Genomic DNA, 17,297 nt, shown 5'->3' on the forward strand with positions numbered 1-17,297 from the left:
TTATCCGTTCTGTTGCAGGTAAGTTTGTCCAAGGAACGAGGATCGTGCGTACATCGAAGCGATGCGTGTGTGACGTGAGTAATCATTCACACGTGCTATTGCTATAGCAACGTATCCTTCGTATTCTTGGAATACTTTATTGTAGTTTGAATCACGCGTTTCTCTCTACAACTTTATATTACCCCCCTTCTCCATATTTTTCTCATCTATCTCGGCCCTTTCCCTTCTCGACCAACCAACTCGTTCCACTGGTGGCACGCTTTTTTCAAGGACTAAAGATTTCAAGACGAGGACGAATCGTTCGGATCGATCCATATTCTCGTCGAATATGATCGTCGTCGCGCGTGGGCGTTTGCGTCATTTCATTTCGCGTAGATCGATGTCATCCCGTCTTACTTCTTTCCTTCCTTTGCGCCAAATACTTGTCTTTTCACATACGTGGACCTACTCTTTCGTATACCTGCCTATACACACATTTCGATCTCTCTCCGTTTCTCGTTTCTTTGTAAGTTTTCGGTCAGCGATCGATCAACGTTCGAACGATTCGAACTTTGCACGAAAAAAAAAAAAAAGAGAGAGAGAGACGTTATAGTTGGTCAACGAAGACCGCGTATCGCGCGTTTCGAACGCAGAGGGGAGGAGGAGTGCGTTTGACGCGACAAAGGAGATTCCCGCCGCGACGCGGCAAACTTTCGGAAAAACGAGCGACGCGCGTTAATTCGCGAAGAAAGAATCCAGATGGAAAATGTCCCACGTTTGCTCGATCGTCTGGAAAAATTGCAATAACGCGGCCCGAGATCTTGCGATCGAAACGAACGCGAAACGAATTTCAATTCCATCTTTCTTCCCATTTCGCGTCCCTACGTCTATTCAATCCTTTGACCGCGAGTCGTTCCTTCCAAAATTTCTTTTCTATCCTATATTCGCAAATTCGTGAATCTTTGATGACAAAAATCGATCGTTTTCGTTAAAAATCGAAAAACTGTTACCGATAATTGAAATTGTATCATTTTTCCCACGAATCTCTAATTGTTTTGATAAATTTTATTTTTATCGAAAACGAAAAATTCGAAATCCATCCATTTCGTTAATTGGGTCGAAGAAAGAGAGATAAAAAAATATCCACAAATGGCACAATAGAAAATAAGGACGTATTAAAAAACGTTCGTTCTCTGGCTGGCGTGTAGCGTAGTTTTCGATCGAATTTCAGAGCGTATGCCGGATTCGTTAACCGGATGAATCGTCGTTGTGAATGAATTCGTTATCTGAGGAAATGGTCCGACTCGCCATGCTGCGTGAGTCGTATCGTATCGCGTAAAGTAAGGTCAGCCTTACTGAGGAGCGCACGAATCGAGCCAAAAATCGCACGAAATTGATAACGGTGATCGATGATACGCCTACGCCTTTTACAATATCGATTTTCGTGCAGCTGTGCAACGAAACGAAAAGTGATTCCTCTCTAGGTAAGAGAAAAACGAGGGTTAATATTACAGTTGATATATCGTACGTACGCGAAATTCGCTACATATTTCGCGATTTCACGAGATGTTTTCGCGAACAGCACGCATGTGCGTGCGGAGCGTGCGCGCAGGCCACCGCTGGTTTACTTTAGAGACTGGTGCTCCCTCCCTCTCTCCCTCTCTCTCTCTCTCTCCGGCGCGCGGGACCGCGGTTCAATGTCGTCAGAAGCAGTCAACAACAATGTGTAACCGCTAAAAATACTCCTCTCTCTTTCCTCTTTTTTCTCTCTCTCTTTCTCTCTCTCTCTCTGCCTCTCCGACTCCCGGGTGTCCGTCCTCCCGTCCTACTCTGCCCGTTCATGAGTTTTCTTCGCCCGCCTTGTCTCTTCTCTTCGTGTCACCGAGAACTCCGAGAGTCCATTGCCACCATCGCTACGCCACTTTGAATAACCGCCGCCCCGCGCTAATAGTCTCCTCCCGAGTCTTAGCGGCAAGATCGAGACCTCTCTCTCTCTCTCTCTCTCACTCACTCGCTCGCTCGCTCACTCACTCACTCTCTCACTCTCCCATGCGCGCGGTTCGTCGGAAACGTTTTATTTATTCGGCTTACGTTTTCTTCGTATTATCGTTTTCATCGAAAACTACCGCGTTCCTACCCGCTTACTCTCGCGACACGGTCAACAAGCTCTCGATTATGCCGTTCCCCGAACCGAACTTACGTAGATGCTCACTTACTTACCGCGACGATGTTTGCGCGACAATAGGAAAGAGTTATACACGAGATAAGAGACGAACGTGAGCGACGCTATCTCAGTCGTTCGTACCGTTTTCTCGCCGATACGTTTCGCCAAAGTTGGCGGATGAAAATTCCTAGCCGCCTACTTATTACGAAGCGACACGTAAGTAGCGCTCCGAACGCCTCGTATCGTCATCGCTGCAACAAAGGAATCGGTTCGAACGAAGTCGTGCTTCGCGAAAGAAACTTCGCCCACTATTCGATCGAGTCGAATCATCAATCGTATCATCGCCGTCATAACCACGGGATTCGCGGATGTAGATCGTGATCGTCACAGTTTCCATTTTCCGAATCAAGATTCCGCGGAATCCGTGATTATTGTTATTATTAGGAACGTGTCGGCCGAGTGGAATGCCGAGAAAATTCGTGAGTCAGCTGAACTACCTAGCTACGGAGAAACCGGTTTCTTCGCGCTATGAGAAATTATGACTCGAATACTCGTGCGACGAATACCGCGACGAGCGTCTTTGAGGCTGACCGCCTCTCGATCCGTCTCTCGAATGGGAATCCGATCGATCGCGAAGGAGAGTGAGCAAGGGCTCGTTGACAAAAACGAAGTAAATTTTTCCTTCCAGCCACGACCAGCTGCTCACTCTATACTATACCATACTCTTTATACTTTATCGTTCGATATTGTAATTACATTGTAAATATATTTCGATGCAAAGTCTACGCTTTCGTCATCGCTCGTTCACGTTATTTCGATATCTCTCGGTTGAGTACTCGGTTGTTGCTAGATTACAAACATTTTTTCTTTTTCTTTTTTTTTTTTTTTTTTCTCTTCTTCAAACCGAGAGAGCAACGGTTATTCTACAATGTTTATGCACGATTTTTATCACTCTTTTCATTCGGACGATCCGGGAACGAAACAATAACCGCATCATCGCGATGAACCCCGTTGAACGGGCCACGCGATCGGACTCGAACGTCTATTAAATTGTGTGTCAAAGGTCGCGCAAGATTGCGCCTCTCCTCTCTTTTCCCTTCCGTTCTCTCGCTCCATTTCGCGCCGATCATCTTACGTTTCCGTTTCGTGTTTCGAATATACCGCGTTATCGATCGATTCCGCGGCAACGAGAAGGAAAGAGAGAGAGACGATTTTCTCACCGATTATTCACGCGACGAGTTGATTAAACGAATCTCGATGAGGGTGTGAAATTCCTGTCGATTGAGAAATGCTGTCCGATCGATTCGTGCCGACAAAGACGACTCCTCGAAACTCTTCCCCTTCCCTCCCTTTCGCTTTCTCTTTACGAGAATCGTCGTTCTAATGTCTAACTCGTGGAAAGTTGGTTGCCTTAATTGCTAATTAATTCTAATTGATAATTCCCTCGACAGTGTTAGAGAGGGAAGTAGTAATCTCCGAGTGTGTTTACGCGAAACTTTGGACGAGCAATCGTCGGATCTTCGTCCGACGTCTCCTCGTCAACCTCGTCGATCCGCGCCGCCTCTCGCCTCTCCTTCGAGCCGCGAATCGATCCGCGCCAATCGATCCCGCCGGGAAATCGACACGGTTCCTCTTCTTTTTTTTTTTTTTTTTTTCTTCTTTCCTTCTTTCTCTCTTTCATCGATCTCGATGTTACGCGTCGATAAATTAAAAGTACCCGTATGAAGAGAACCGATCGTTTTCGATAACAATCATCGTACGGTCGTCATCATCCGACGCGATCGTCCTCCGCTCGATCCCGATTTAACGAGGCGAAAATTTTCGTCGAGATGACTGGAAAATAGGTAAACCGGAGGAAAAGAAGCAACGTAATAATACCTTATGCAATACGATATAAGAGCGATGTAACGAGGGTACAAGTGTGTGCGGCGAAAAAGCAAATATTTGCGCAGCGGAGAACGAGATGGAAGATGGAAGAAGGTAGAGCGTGATTGCTCGTAAAAATCGGTCGTATTCCGCGCTCGAAACGCCACAGCGCGATAACGCGGTGGAATTGATTAATACGATGCTCGATTATTGATCGAACGTCGATTATTGTTCCCCATTGTCGCCGTGGTGGAGCACGTTGCGCGTGTTGGACGAATCTCGGTTTTTCCTTCTCTCGGTTTCTTGTCCTACTTGTGCCCACGATCCCTCTCTGCGTTGGAAAGATAGGCACGCGCGTGACGTTTGGCGATCTAGGCGGAAACAAGAAGCAGAAGCGACGAGGACGCGAAGGAACGAATGAAAAGAATAAACGAGGAGGAAAGCAGGAGAGCAGGAAAAGCACAGGCGCGTATTTTCGTTTGTGAACGAAACGTGAGTGGCGCGTTATCGGCACACGTCATCGGTAGCCGATGATCGGTTGGAGGAACGGGCGTGTACGGGCGGCCAGATAAATCGATACGTCGGTGAAAAATTATTTCACGATACGCGAACGTAGTCGGTCGATTCAAAGGTTTCGTCGAGGCGGAATATATCGTCGACGTTTCGCTAATGAAATCGATCGTCGTGAATGAAATGCTGCATCGTCGCGACGTCAAGCGCCACGTGACTCTTAAATGTGTGCCCGTGCACGGTTCTTCGCGCGCGAAACCTCGTACGTACGTGCACGCACGCATACGCACACACACACACACGTGCTACGTATGCACGGATGGATGCCGGCCCGTTCGAGGTCGTTCCTCGACAGCGTCGAATGATAACGCAACAAAACGTTCCCCGAGTTTTCGTTTTTCTACGTCAGTCACTCGGTAATACTCGGAGTACGCGTCATTAGTATTCCGCGAAACTCGCTCGTCTCGAACGCGAAGGCGCCTCGTTTCTTCCACGAGCCGTGATTCCGATTACGAGGGGGCGGGGGGAGGGGGAGGGGGGGGGGAGAAAAAAAAAACGCGGCGGATTCGTGACATCGAGATTCGAGAAATAGGAGAGATACGAAGAATAAAAAGTGATTGCTAGTCGAAGGATAATCGCGTTTCGCGTAAGAATGCACGAGCATTGATCGTGAAATTATCGATATCGTTCTTCCTCTCCGTATCTATTGACAATTTGGTGTCAACGAGGAGACAAAGAGACCAGCCGAAAATGATACGATCGATGGATAGGATGCGGGAACGGGTAAGGCACGAGCTCTTTCTTTGTCGTTCGTACGAGAAGGAAGAAGAAAACTTTCAACGAGTCGCGCGTTCTCACAACTGCTGCCAGTCCAGAGGCTACGAACAAATCTAATTGGCTGGCGCGAGCGTGTTAGTGCGGCACATTCTGGAAAACGGAATATACCACGATGCGATGCGTGTGACGATGTACAACAACACAGCGAAAAATAGTAGTGACGCGGAACCGAATATCGTGTGCTAGTCGTCGTCGTCGTCGTCGTCGTCGTCGTCGTTGTCGCGTCGTATTCGTAGTTCGTAGTTCGTAGTCGTAGTCGTAGTCGCTGCGCAACGTTGTTTCACACAATCTCTCCTCCCTGCGTGTCCCCGCTTTCAGACGGTGGATTATAAGGAATGTCGAGGAACGGTGCTATTTCTGCCGCGTCTCTATTCCGTAACAATCAGGGACGTACCGAGCGAAGGCGTTTCTCTGTCTCGCAATGATCCTCGCTTCACCATGCACATCTCTCGCGCTTAATCCCAATTTAATCGGGAGCATATCGTTTGACGCTCGATAGCTTCGCAAGCTACTTTTAGAACGATTGTTGCGCTATTCTTTGCTACCGATTATTGTCTCTGATCGAGGCTTACTTTCTACGCGTAAAACTATCTCGTGTATATTGGAAAGAAAATTATTTTTATTTCTTCGCATTTCGTATCGTATATTTAACAAATTTAATCTCAATTGTGTATCGATTTCGTATATGGAGCTCGTTTCAAAGTTGATCGTGTTGATGACAACGTGGATACGGCGACCGAGTTAAGTATGCCGAGAATTCGTAGCGAGAAACGAGAGATACACGCGTAACAACGTAACAGTACCGGCGGCAGCATAGAAAATATGATTTTCCGCATAGCTTGGAATTCGTTGCACTCCGTGTTCGTTCCGTGGCACGCGCGCGGCGCTCGTTTACCGTTTCGACCGATTCACCACCGCGAACGCGCGACAATCGAAATCCTATATACTTTCGCGATACACCGAAGCGCGTAAAGTCCGGCAACGCGATAGCACGGCAAAAGCGAATACGGCTATGAATTTTTCAACAGGCCAAACCAGCCAGCCATATGCTCGTCTCACGTGACAGCCCATATCTGTAGAATCCCAGCGACCTGTGCCACATAATTTTCCGCGTACACACGATGCACGGACGGAATGTTGTGTCACGCTTACGCCGCTCTCGCTTCCACCCTGTACGCGTTCGTATTCACGAACGTGCACGCATACACAAGCGCGCGCGCGCGCGCACACACGCACGCACATATGCGCGGGTACGTCGGGCTTTTATCGCGCACGCATACACGTAAACGTATCGCAGTACAGCGCCACCCCGAATACCGGATGTGACGACACTCGCGCACTTGGCCCGACGCACTCTTGAGATGCCCCCTCCCTCCCTCCCTCTTCTCCTGCTCTATTTCTCTCTTCCTCTATATATTTCTTTCCCTCGGTTTCTTCCTCCCTTACCCATCGTCCCTCCCGCCTCCCTCCTTCCCATTCCCCTTTCTCCCCCCCCCACCTTCTCCTTTCCCCCTTCCCCGCCCTTCCTTTCCCTCCCCTGCCCGACCGCCCGCCCGCCGCGGCGTACACTGCTCGGTACGCGAGTGTAGTCTCTGTCTCTCTCTCTCTCTCTCTTTCTCTCCCTCTCTCTCCCCTAGTACCCCTACCCCTCTCTATCGTTGCTCTCCCCTCCTTAACAGGGCGCTATTTACCCTCGCAGTTTCGGCGACGACCGAGCGTGGCGCTGCGCTCTTGCGTCGCATCTTGTTCGGTGTGTGTTGTGTGTCGACGTGCACGGCGGCGTCAGACTCACGTTAGCGCGGCACAGTCCCACGCGGAACTTCGCGCGTGTCCCGCTCCTCAAAGTGTCATCGCGAATCGCTTGGTTTCGCGTTCGCGGCCATGTCTCCCATCCGTGGACGTGGACGAAACACGGTTTCTGTGTCGCGCGTCGAACGAAATCGCGTTCTCGATTTCACGGCCGGGCCACGCCGTGATCTCCTCTTCCTTCCCCCCCCCCCCCCCCTCCCGACCACGATGTCGTCGCGTGTGTGCCAACGAAACGGACGAGCCACGTTAATAACGGGAAAGGGGAGAAAAGACGACGGGAGAGAAGAGGATGGACGAGAGAGAAGAGAGAGAGAGAGAGAGAGAGAGAGAAAACAACACATTCGCGGCCATTTTAACTGCGTCGTACGCTAACCCGGGCCACCCAGTGTGTAGTACGAGAGTCGGAGAACCTCCGTAACGTCGCCGCTCTCTCTCTCCTTAGGCTTAAACTGCGTCTCTCGCGTGTGCGCTTTGCTTCTGCGCACGCGAGTCGGTACGTGTTTTCTCACGCATACATCGGACCGTTCATGACGCTCGTGCGTTACGCACACTTTCACGTTTTCGACAGAGTTGTTTGTCGCGTTCTCGGGACCGTGTGTTTCGTCACGATTCAAAGCCGTCGGAGTCGGAGAAAATTGACAGTGAGGAGGGGGAGGGGGGAGGGGGAGCGTACATGGGAACCGTCGATACAGTGACAAAACGGGGAGAAGCGACACGCGAACGAAGCAACGAACGACGAACGGTCAACGGAACGTGTTCGCTCGACCGGTATGTTTGCTCGTTTCGTGACGCGAAACGCGCCAATCGGCAAACTGGCGAGAACAAGGAATAACCGCTGCATCTTGTATAACGGGCAAATTGTACGCAGAAGAAGTGCGAAAAAGTCGTTCCCCCTTCGTGAAATTCGACGAATAACGACGATGACGATAACGAAGGAAGGAAGAAAGGAAGGAAGGAAGAAAAGAAAAAAAGAAAGAAAGAAAGAAAGAAGGAACGAACGAACGAACGAACGATCAATCGAAATAGAAGAGCGAGGAAATTTGTTCAGCCGGTAACAACGAACTTGACAGCGACCGGGGTTATCCTATGATAAACCGTGCGGAAGAAGAAATTGGAAATGGACGATGGGATAATTAAAAGTGCGCGAAGAGTATCGAGAAACGAAATACGAGGTATATATGTGTAGTAGGTGTGTATATATATATATATATATATATATATATATATATATATATATATATATACCGTGTCGACGAGACGAAGAATCGTCGTAAATAAATCCTGTTGTGAGACGAGGAACGAAGGAAAAGACAAGGATGAGAGGATTTACGGCATCAAACGTTTCGACGACGAGGAGGAAAAGGAGGAGAAGGAGAAGGAGAAGGAGGAGGAGGAGGCATGGTGGACGATAGAGGATAGAGGAGGAAAAGAACCGAAAACGTAAGTCATACGTAGTATGAAAAGAGGTTAAAGACGCGCAAAGTGGGGATGAGGAAAGTTCGACGTCCGAGGGGCAACAGCGGGACGCATAGAGAAAGAAAAGTTATCGTGTGCGGCTACGTACGTAGGTACGAATGAAGAACCGCGTGACTTGGAATCTGCGCAGTAAATCGCGTTCACGTGAACGCGGCCCGAAGGCGCCGCGAAATTTCGTGGCGCCCAACAACCAGCCATTCGTCACGAGGAGTTGGAAAGCTTTGAAACACGATCGTGTATCACGAATATAACCGGCTGTTTTGTTCCTTCGTTTTTTGTTTATCCCGTTTGTTCCGTTCTCGTTGCTCTCGTTTCCCTCTCGCTTCCCGCTCTCGGTATTCCGCGCTCGTCTTTTATACTTTCGCCCGTCGACCGCGCACGAAGCCCCTTTTGCTGCGAAAGACGTGGGCGACATGGTGTGTGGCTTACGTAATGGGCCGAGCGATAAGACGGATAACGCAGCGGCGGCTTCGAGCGTGCCATCTAACCGGCGCCTCTATTTTCGAACGCCGCTGCCAGTCCACTGGTTGCTCCTTCTTCTCAACCGCGCGTCCCAAAATCTTTCCATTTTTATACTTTCAGATCGAAGCGGGGTTCGGATCGAAAAAGACGAAAGATTCGAAACGGTGTGCCGACCTTGTTTACAACGCAACGGCGCTCGATCGTAAACACGTCGCGGTTATATTTACGAATCTGCGTTTCGTTTTTTCTCCGGGAATAAAACTCGGATTAAGCTGATCGTTGGCTGATCGTTACATATAGTATAGTAGTGGACGTCATCGTTCCACGTCGTTTCGAATAGGAATTTTACCACGAGGCTCGTGATGAATGGACGCTCGTGTTCCATCGTGCGACGTTCGAAATTCTTTTCACGCGTTCACGAGAAGGCACCGCCTACCGAGGACCGTCCATCCGATCGATCGTCGATGGACGGTTCACCAAGGTAAAACTCGCGGCGAGTGACAATTCTTCCAACCAGTTTCAGATATACGATACCAAGGATGCGACGTATTCGGCGACGTATTCGTCAAGGTCGTGTTAAGAACGATCAAATTGGCAACGGCCACGAATCACGAGACGACGATGCCGAAAGCTTCGTAACGCGATAACGAATAGAGAGGAGAAGCGGCATGACTCATCTCATGACGATCCACGCTCGTGCGAAACTGAATCACCCTTGAAACGCGCCATATTAAAATCGTGCAATCGTATTTCGCTTCTCGCCTCGATTCACCCAAAATCTCCATTCTCCTCGTCGAGAAGCTTCGTCGCTCTCCATCTGCATTCTCGAACGTATCATTTTTTTTTTTATCCGAATTGGAGATTCGCGCCACTCTCCTCCTCTCGATGCTCTTCGTGCGCGTGTCCGTCTTCGACGTCCAAGAATCGAAGAAGACTGGAGAAGAATCGAAGAGAGAGAGGAATACGTTGTTACGCGATATTATTACGTATTACGATTCGTTGGGACGGGGAGGATTGATCGATATCGGTTGTTGAAAATTGTTTTTCGCGGGAACGTGGCGACAAGCAGAAGTAAGTGGAGTTAGGAGACGGGAATTGGCGTATCAAAAACTTTGCTTTACGAAGATTGGAAGAGGGGCGACGATCGGTGGTGGGGAGATCTGACTTCGCATGGTGGACGAGCAAGATGGCGGCCCGGGTTAGGGACACGTGAGAATCGCGTTGTCGCGTTGTCATCGATGCCCGAAAAAAAAAATCCTCATAAATGATATCACGTGTGTATCGATATTGATATGGATAATTTCCTTTCGACCGACAGCCAATCTATCGACCTCGACGTCTCGCATTCCCCGCGATCGATCACCAACCTGAGAATACAGCCCGACCGTTTTCAACCGAAGATGCACCGTCCGCGTTTTCTCCAATCGTTGTTTCCTCACACCGACACTCTCGCACCGTCCAATGATGCGTCTGCCGTGCGTTGTTCAGGATTTGGAACGAACCCGTCCTACTTTCGTCTTACGAGGTAAGCCAATCGATCGAAGAATTTCTTTCCCGCCTGATCCGTGAAACGATCGTGAAACCTATGCGTATGACCCGTTTCGTTCGATGCTTTTACCATCGCTCGATCGATCGCTCGTTTAATCGCCTCTCGGACGGATCGTCTTACCGATTTCGCATCCTTTTCGCTTCCCTTTTCCTTCTTTTCCTTCTTTTTCTTATTTATCGAATTCATTCGATTCGCCGATTTAGCGAGAAATCATTTTCCCTCTCGAAAATCGGACGCTTTGAAACGCTCTCAACTTTAACGCTCTTATCTTTCCGAACCTTTTAATTTCGCGGTATCCGCGGACCCGAACGAATTCTAACGAACTTTGAAATTTTCTCTTTTCCTTTCTCCCTCGAATGAGAAAATTCGAAGAGAAACGTTTATACGCGTAAAACTGGAAACACAGGATCTTGATCCTGTGTCAAATTTCAATTTCGTGTGTACGCACGAGGCGAATCTTCTAACCTGAAATGGATTACTTGTAAAGAAAAAAAGGGAAGGTCGTTCACTCGACGACGAGAAAGTTTTTCAATTTTTGCTACTGAATTTTCTACAACGACGTGTTTGTCGGGGGGGGGAGCAAAAAGGAACATGGCGATATCGGTTTGCGAAGCAATAACGCGAGTTCCATATGCAAGATACCACGTCCAAGAAACTGTTACCAACGCTAATTACCATTTTACGGTTCCGTTCCAAGTATTTGCATTTTCCGGTAATTAGAATTTCTCATTCCCATATCGTATTATTTCTCATCGGTTGGAAGAGAAATGTCGGTTTCCTTCGTGTGAGAGATGTTTCCCGATCTATAATAACGATACGCGTTTTATTTTTCGTCCATCCTTCGATCGTTCTATAAATTCTTTTATTCGTTTACTTATCTCTCTCTCTCTCTCTCCCTTTTCACATCGCGAACGATCCGAAACGAAATTACGAACGTTGGTTGCGAGACAACGTCTGGTCTGGTATTCACGTTTCGACCTGTCGCGACCAGTCGAGGGTTTCGAGTAAACTGGTACAACTACTTTATCGACCGAGGAAGATCGGCGCAACTGCTTGCACTGATTTTCATTTCAATGCGAGACGTTGAAGAGAGCGCGTCGACGGAAAGTTAAAAGATACATAGGAAGCCGGTCGTGCACGAACCGATCGAGTCTGCCAACTTTCCAACGAGGGGAGAGGAGGGTCATCGTACCCTCTTTCGTTTCGTTCTCCCCCCCCCCCCCCCTCCCTCTCTCTCTCTCAATTTTTTTTCTCAAAGATTTCGATAATTTCTCGGGAAGGAAAGATGCGCGCATCGCGCGTATCGACGTTCGGATGGAAAAATAGGTATAACGATATTTTAAGGGCGGTTTAAGGGCGAAAAGGGGCGTGCCCGAAAGCGATCGCTGTCGGAAGCTGTAATGGAGATTGATAGCTGTTGCCGTGGAAAAGTCGATCTTGCGAATGTAAATTAGTAAGCGGAGAAATTAGATCGAGCCTGAAATATTCGAGATCGAACGGTAGGACGGTAGGTTTATTATTATTCTTTTCTGTGCCGATCTCCAATTCGATCGGATAGATTCGTACGAGATAACGATCGAGAGAAGGACGACCGATCGAAAATGTGTTCAACGCTCGTGATCGGATTGTTCATACGGATGGCGAATGTTCGCATAAAAGGAAAAAGGTATATTTAACGACGCGACAGAGATGAAAAAAATTGCACGAAAATTAGGGGTTACGATCGCCGTTTTGATCGAATTTTCTTAAAATTGGAACAAAGTTCGATAGAAAATCGAATAAGATGTCTCGATCTTTGTTCGAGCGCATTCGTCAAAGATATTAAAATAGATGGGGAATAAACGTCGGCAATAACGTCACGTTTAATAGCTATCGACGGTGATAAAGAAGAAAGATGGAAAGCGACAAAGAGGCGAAAAGCGAGAACGAGGTGTGGAACGCAGTCAGGTGGGCGAATCGCGTTTGGCTGCTACCATAATTGTACTTTGACATTGTCCCATTGTTTTGTACATCCGCGTGGGCACCTTCCTTCTCCTATTATCGCTAAGGATCGAATTTTTTTTTTTCTTTTTCGACGAATTATCGTCGATTCGCGTCGCAAAAGCGGAATCTCGCGGCAAATTGGAGAAGAAACAGAGGTGAGAAAGAGAGATAGGTACGGAAGGGAGGGAAGGGAAAGGAAATTTTGGAAAATTGGAGAGATTATTTCTCGCGTCGGGGATGGTAAAAATCGGGGTTCGAAGATGCGTTGACCGGCAGAACGCCTACATCGCGTAGGTAAAACGGAACGTACTCGTTTATGGGCTCACGTGTCTCGATCTTAACGAGGCTGGTTTGCGTTTCTCCGCGGTGGAACACGCGTGTAACGCGTCCCACTCGTGCGATTTATATAATTTGTCGGAAATAGCGATACGATCGTTGGATCGTCGAACCGTTTAAGGAATTCGTTATAATAAAGCGAACGATCTCGATAACGATCATCGCAGTCGTTTCTTTCTTTCTCTCTTTGTTCTCTTGTTTCGTGGGAAGGACGGATAATAAATATCGCGATCGGGGGTGGTTGGTTCGTGATCGATGTCGGGAGAGAAAGGCGGCGAGGAGGGTGCAGGTGGCTCGTACGTCGAGAAGATGAAGTCTCTCTCTCTCTCTCTCTCTCGTCTTGGAACAATGGGGTATGACGTGCGCGTCAGGAAGCGTACACGTCTTACTTCCGGTGACTCGCCGTCTAATTGATTCTCAACCCTCTTGTTCGGTTAACGTCGTCTATCGGGTCTCGAGCCGCGTTTGTCGCCGTCTAGGCGAGAGCCGTCGTCGTCGTCTCATTGACGCGCGTCTCGTCGTTTTCGTTCGACGTCGACGAAACGATCTACGAAGAGTCGTAAAATACAAACAGGTACGGGCAAATTTTGATGCAGAAGCGGTGGGGGTTCTTCTGCTGCTTTCACGACCGATTTAAGATACGCCGACGTGTTCCGTAGCGCCGGTGACGACGTTTTCTTTGAACTTGCCCCGCCGTGAAATATTCACCTTCCGTGTAATATTGAACGGCGTGTCGTAAATTTCGCGTGCACCGCGCCACGCCGCGTCGCGAAACCACCGCCTTTACACAGCTGCGTTGCCTTCTAAAACGAGAAAGAAGAAGAAGAAGAAGAAGAAGAAGAAGAAGAAATACCGATCTCCTCTTTGCCTCCGAAACAGTCGGCGTCGTTTCGTTCTCGATCGAGGTTGAATCGAATTTTCCAACGGCGGGGGGAAAAATCGGTGGAATCGATATGTGCAAGTTGGGCGAAGAAGGGCCAAAACCTCGGTCGTAAGACGGCAGAGGGAGGGGGGTTTGTTTTGGTGCGTGACTGCGAGAAAGAGGTGCGTGGCCCGGTGCCGCACACCGTGCCAGGCACGCAACTGCACGCGCGCATACAGCACGATGCGAAATGCGGTGCGTGCACGCAGCTCGCCTTTATAAGCTGCGCGAAAGATAGAGTATTAGATAGCGACGATTCGCCGTGACAGTGATTTAGGGGTCGCTATGGCGCCGCGATTCAGAAACAAGGGTTCGTTGAACTCGTTCGTAATCCTTTCTCCTCCTCGCAAAAATGTTGCGGCCGAATCTGGAGGGAAGTCTGGGCGAGGTGTAGACGCGACAGAGACTTGGAGATTCCGAGTCGACGTTTTTTTTTTTTTTTTCTTTCTTTCTTTACGGAGTAAATAAGTCGATGAAAAAGTGAGAAGGTTGCGCGGATGATAAAAACGCGGCAGCTATTCATCGATCCCTCGATTCGTATCGAATACGAGGCGATGCGTTTTCCCGGGTTCTCTGTCTACCACGAGACTCCTTTTACCTGCCAAGTTATTTTAAGAGAGCAGAATTTTGCACGCTCACGTGACCGTTCACCAGCCGCGTCCACGGATAAAGACAAACAAGGGAAAGGAAAACACACGTTTAGGGCAACGCGTTTAGAGGAGATTAAGGCAAGCGATGTACGCGCGATCAATCTTGGATCGATTCTCACGGAGAAGGAAAAGTCGGTTCCGTTTTTCGGCCGATCTTTCCTTTACGCGAAACGAGAGTGGTGAATCGATAGTCTCGCTCGAGAGTAACCATGGCGTGGACGAACGATGGCGTTGTAAATTCGCCGAGAAACTGGATGTTTCTTCGAAGTCCGGTTCAAAATATCTCAAACGATACCGCGAAATCTCGCGCCTTCGCTCTTCCTATCCGAGTACATGGCAAGCCTCGTTTTCTTCTCCATCTCCTTTTTTAACGATTTTTTTTTAACGATCGCGTTATCGTTATGGAACGAACGTTATCTACGCGTGGAAATTTTGCTTCGAAATATCTAGATCATGTATATTAGATTTTCAAATGAAATTCAAAAAATTGGATCTCTTAACCGCGTTACTTATCACGATTTTCACGCACAATTCGCGCGTAAATGAATGTTTGAATTCATCGAATTAGTCGATAGATTTTGGAAGATGGATCCAAAGTATCGAGATCGAAGCGGCAAAATGGCGGCGAGAAACGACGTCTCGTATTCCACTCGAATAAATCCAACGCAAATCGATCGTCCTTGGCACGGTTATCTACCGATTCGCGCTCCGTTTCCGCTTCTTCGTTCCACGCTCGAAACAACGTCGTATTTACGAAAGAAACTCGGCAAAGAGGCCTCGTAAACTCTGTTGGAGGTTTCGAGGCTGCGGCGCGTAAGGTCTCCTCTCCGTATCAATGGCGGCTCTGATTTTACCGTTTACCTTGCCCACTGTTTCTCCTTCCTCTCCTCCTCCTGCTCGCGCTTCAACGATTCTTTCGACCTCGGCTAGCAAGCAATCAGCTTTTCTCTTCCCCGACCGAAATCGAACGTTGGAACGAATAAATACGGGGAAAAAAAAAAAACGATTCTTCCGGACGAACACGGGATCGGATCGAGAAATTAGGGAAATTAGGATCGATCGGAAGGAAGGAGAAACGCGGCGATATAAATACGCGCGTGTGTACACGTCCTTGCCTCGATTCGTAATCGGATGTCCTCCTCCTCCTCCTCCTCCTCCTCCTCCTCCTCCTCCTCCTCCCCCCCCCTCTCCTTAATCGATCGCGTTTTCAAGGGAGGAGGACGCTTTCAGCGCATAATGAGAAAGCTGCCGGTCGTGGATGCGCCATTGATTTTCAACCGGAAACTAACTTGCACGGTAGAAGCAACAAGTAATTACTTTAAAGAAATTGAATTACACGGACTATGGTAGCGCGCGTCTGCTCGCTTAAGTACGTTCACGCTCGCTGTCGTAATCGAATCATGCGACATTTTCGCGTAATCAAGATTGTTTGGGGCCGAAACCCATGTATCTATATATATATATATGTCCTTCTCCGTGGAAATTTTTTTCTTTCTACCCCTTCTTACCTTATCTTTTTTTTTTTTTTTTTTTTTTTTTTTTTTTTTTTATCCCCAACTTTCGTTTCCGTGGTCGTTGGCTCGCGATCGGCGCGACGGTTATCGACCCTTTCGCTCTTTCTCTCTCTCGCCCGAACGGAACGGAAGGAGAGAAACGGAGAAAAGGCGGTCTCCCGCGCTACTCCCATCCCCGAATCGACGAAACGAGAGCGAAACACGGTTTTTCCACGGCCGAGACACGATCGGCCGCGCGTAACCTTGTTCCCCGAACGCACGCGGAACACACCCCATCTTTTCTACCCTTTGAACTTTTAAGAGACCACTCGACGCTTGGAAAGATGACTCTAAACGAGGCCAATGAGGCCAATACCACGAGGGTGCGGCTCTTAACGAGGTTACTCTCTCTCTCTCTCTCTCTCTCTCTCTCTCTTTCCTTCCTTCCTTCGATCTCTCCGTCCGCCATTCCCTCTAACTCCACTCGCTTTCGCACCATGCTTCTCGGATCGCGGCGGTGCTATTCGAGCGCGCGATACTACGCTCTTTCGCTCCGTCTCGGCGAGGGGTGGTCGATTTGGGCGCGAAATTGCCCGACAAAATCAAATTTCATTTCGCCGAGGGCGTGTCTGGACAATCGAGCAGTCAAGTGGCCAGCGGCCAATCTGACTATCTCGTCAACCAATTTTCTCGCTGATTACTTTACTCCTCGTCGTTGCCCTTAACCGGCCGGCGACGAACCGACCAACGAACGGGGCGGGAGGGAAGGGGACGTCGCGCGTTCACCGAGACGCGTCTTCTTCCTTCGCGGCTCCCGCCAACTTTCCTTCCTTTAATTTAAAATCCTTCCACGCAAAATTCGTTTTCCCCGCTATATTTCCCCTCCCCCCTCGAGCCCATCGTTCGTAACGCGATAGATTGCCGCGCCGAGACAAGAAAAGAGACGTTTCTTCCCTTCCTTCTTAGGTGTCCCTGTTGTCGTTGCCGCGCTACGTAATTTAACCCTTTCGCTACGGGCGCTGCACCGAAAATGCGCACGGTGCTCGAGAAGGACGATCAGCGAGTTGCTCCGACGATGTTTGTCGAGAAAAAAAAAATTGACGATAAGAACGAAAAATATGGACGTTATGGACGTTCCCAGATAACTTCGATACGCGGCGTCTTGCTACGGATTCCTCCAATGGAAAAGCCGCGCGAGGAAGAAGCGTGCGAAGCGTGGCGAGCGAAATTTTCTCCGCTCGTTTGCCACGCGAATGCGCCC

At 48.8% G+C, this 17,297-nt stretch overlaps 1 protein-coding gene across 14 annotated transcripts in view; it reads left to right on the forward strand.

Moving 5' to 3' along the window:
• Positions 1 to 17,297, forward strand: part of LOC100867392 (serine/threonine-protein phosphatase 4 regulatory subunit 1) — a 110,610-nt gene that overhangs the window by 31,941 nt on the left and 61,372 nt on the right. For 5 of the 14 annotated variants that reach the window (XM_086913036.1, XM_086913040.1, XM_086913044.1 and 2 more), the window contains one exon: positions 10,422 to 10,628. The exons of 6 other annotated variants lie outside the window; for them this stretch is intronic. In XM_086913036.1, coding sequence (XP_086769162.1) covers positions 10,422 to 10,628 — 207 coding nt within the window. Of the gene's footprint in view, positions 1 to 7,088; positions 8,606 to 9,561; positions 9,585 to 10,421; positions 10,629 to 17,297 lie in introns of those variants that run through there. 3 more of the 14 variants (XM_086913043.1, XM_086913039.1, XM_086913048.1) reach the window with 3 other exon arrangements.

This window comes from Apis florea, unplaced genomic scaffold (assembly GCF_048593485.1).
Source record: "Apis florea isolate Af1SG1 unplaced genomic scaffold, ASM4859348v1 contig_3496_pilon, whole genome shotgun sequence".
Taxonomy (NCBI): Eukaryota; Metazoa; Arthropoda; class Insecta; order Hymenoptera; family Apidae; genus Apis; species Apis florea.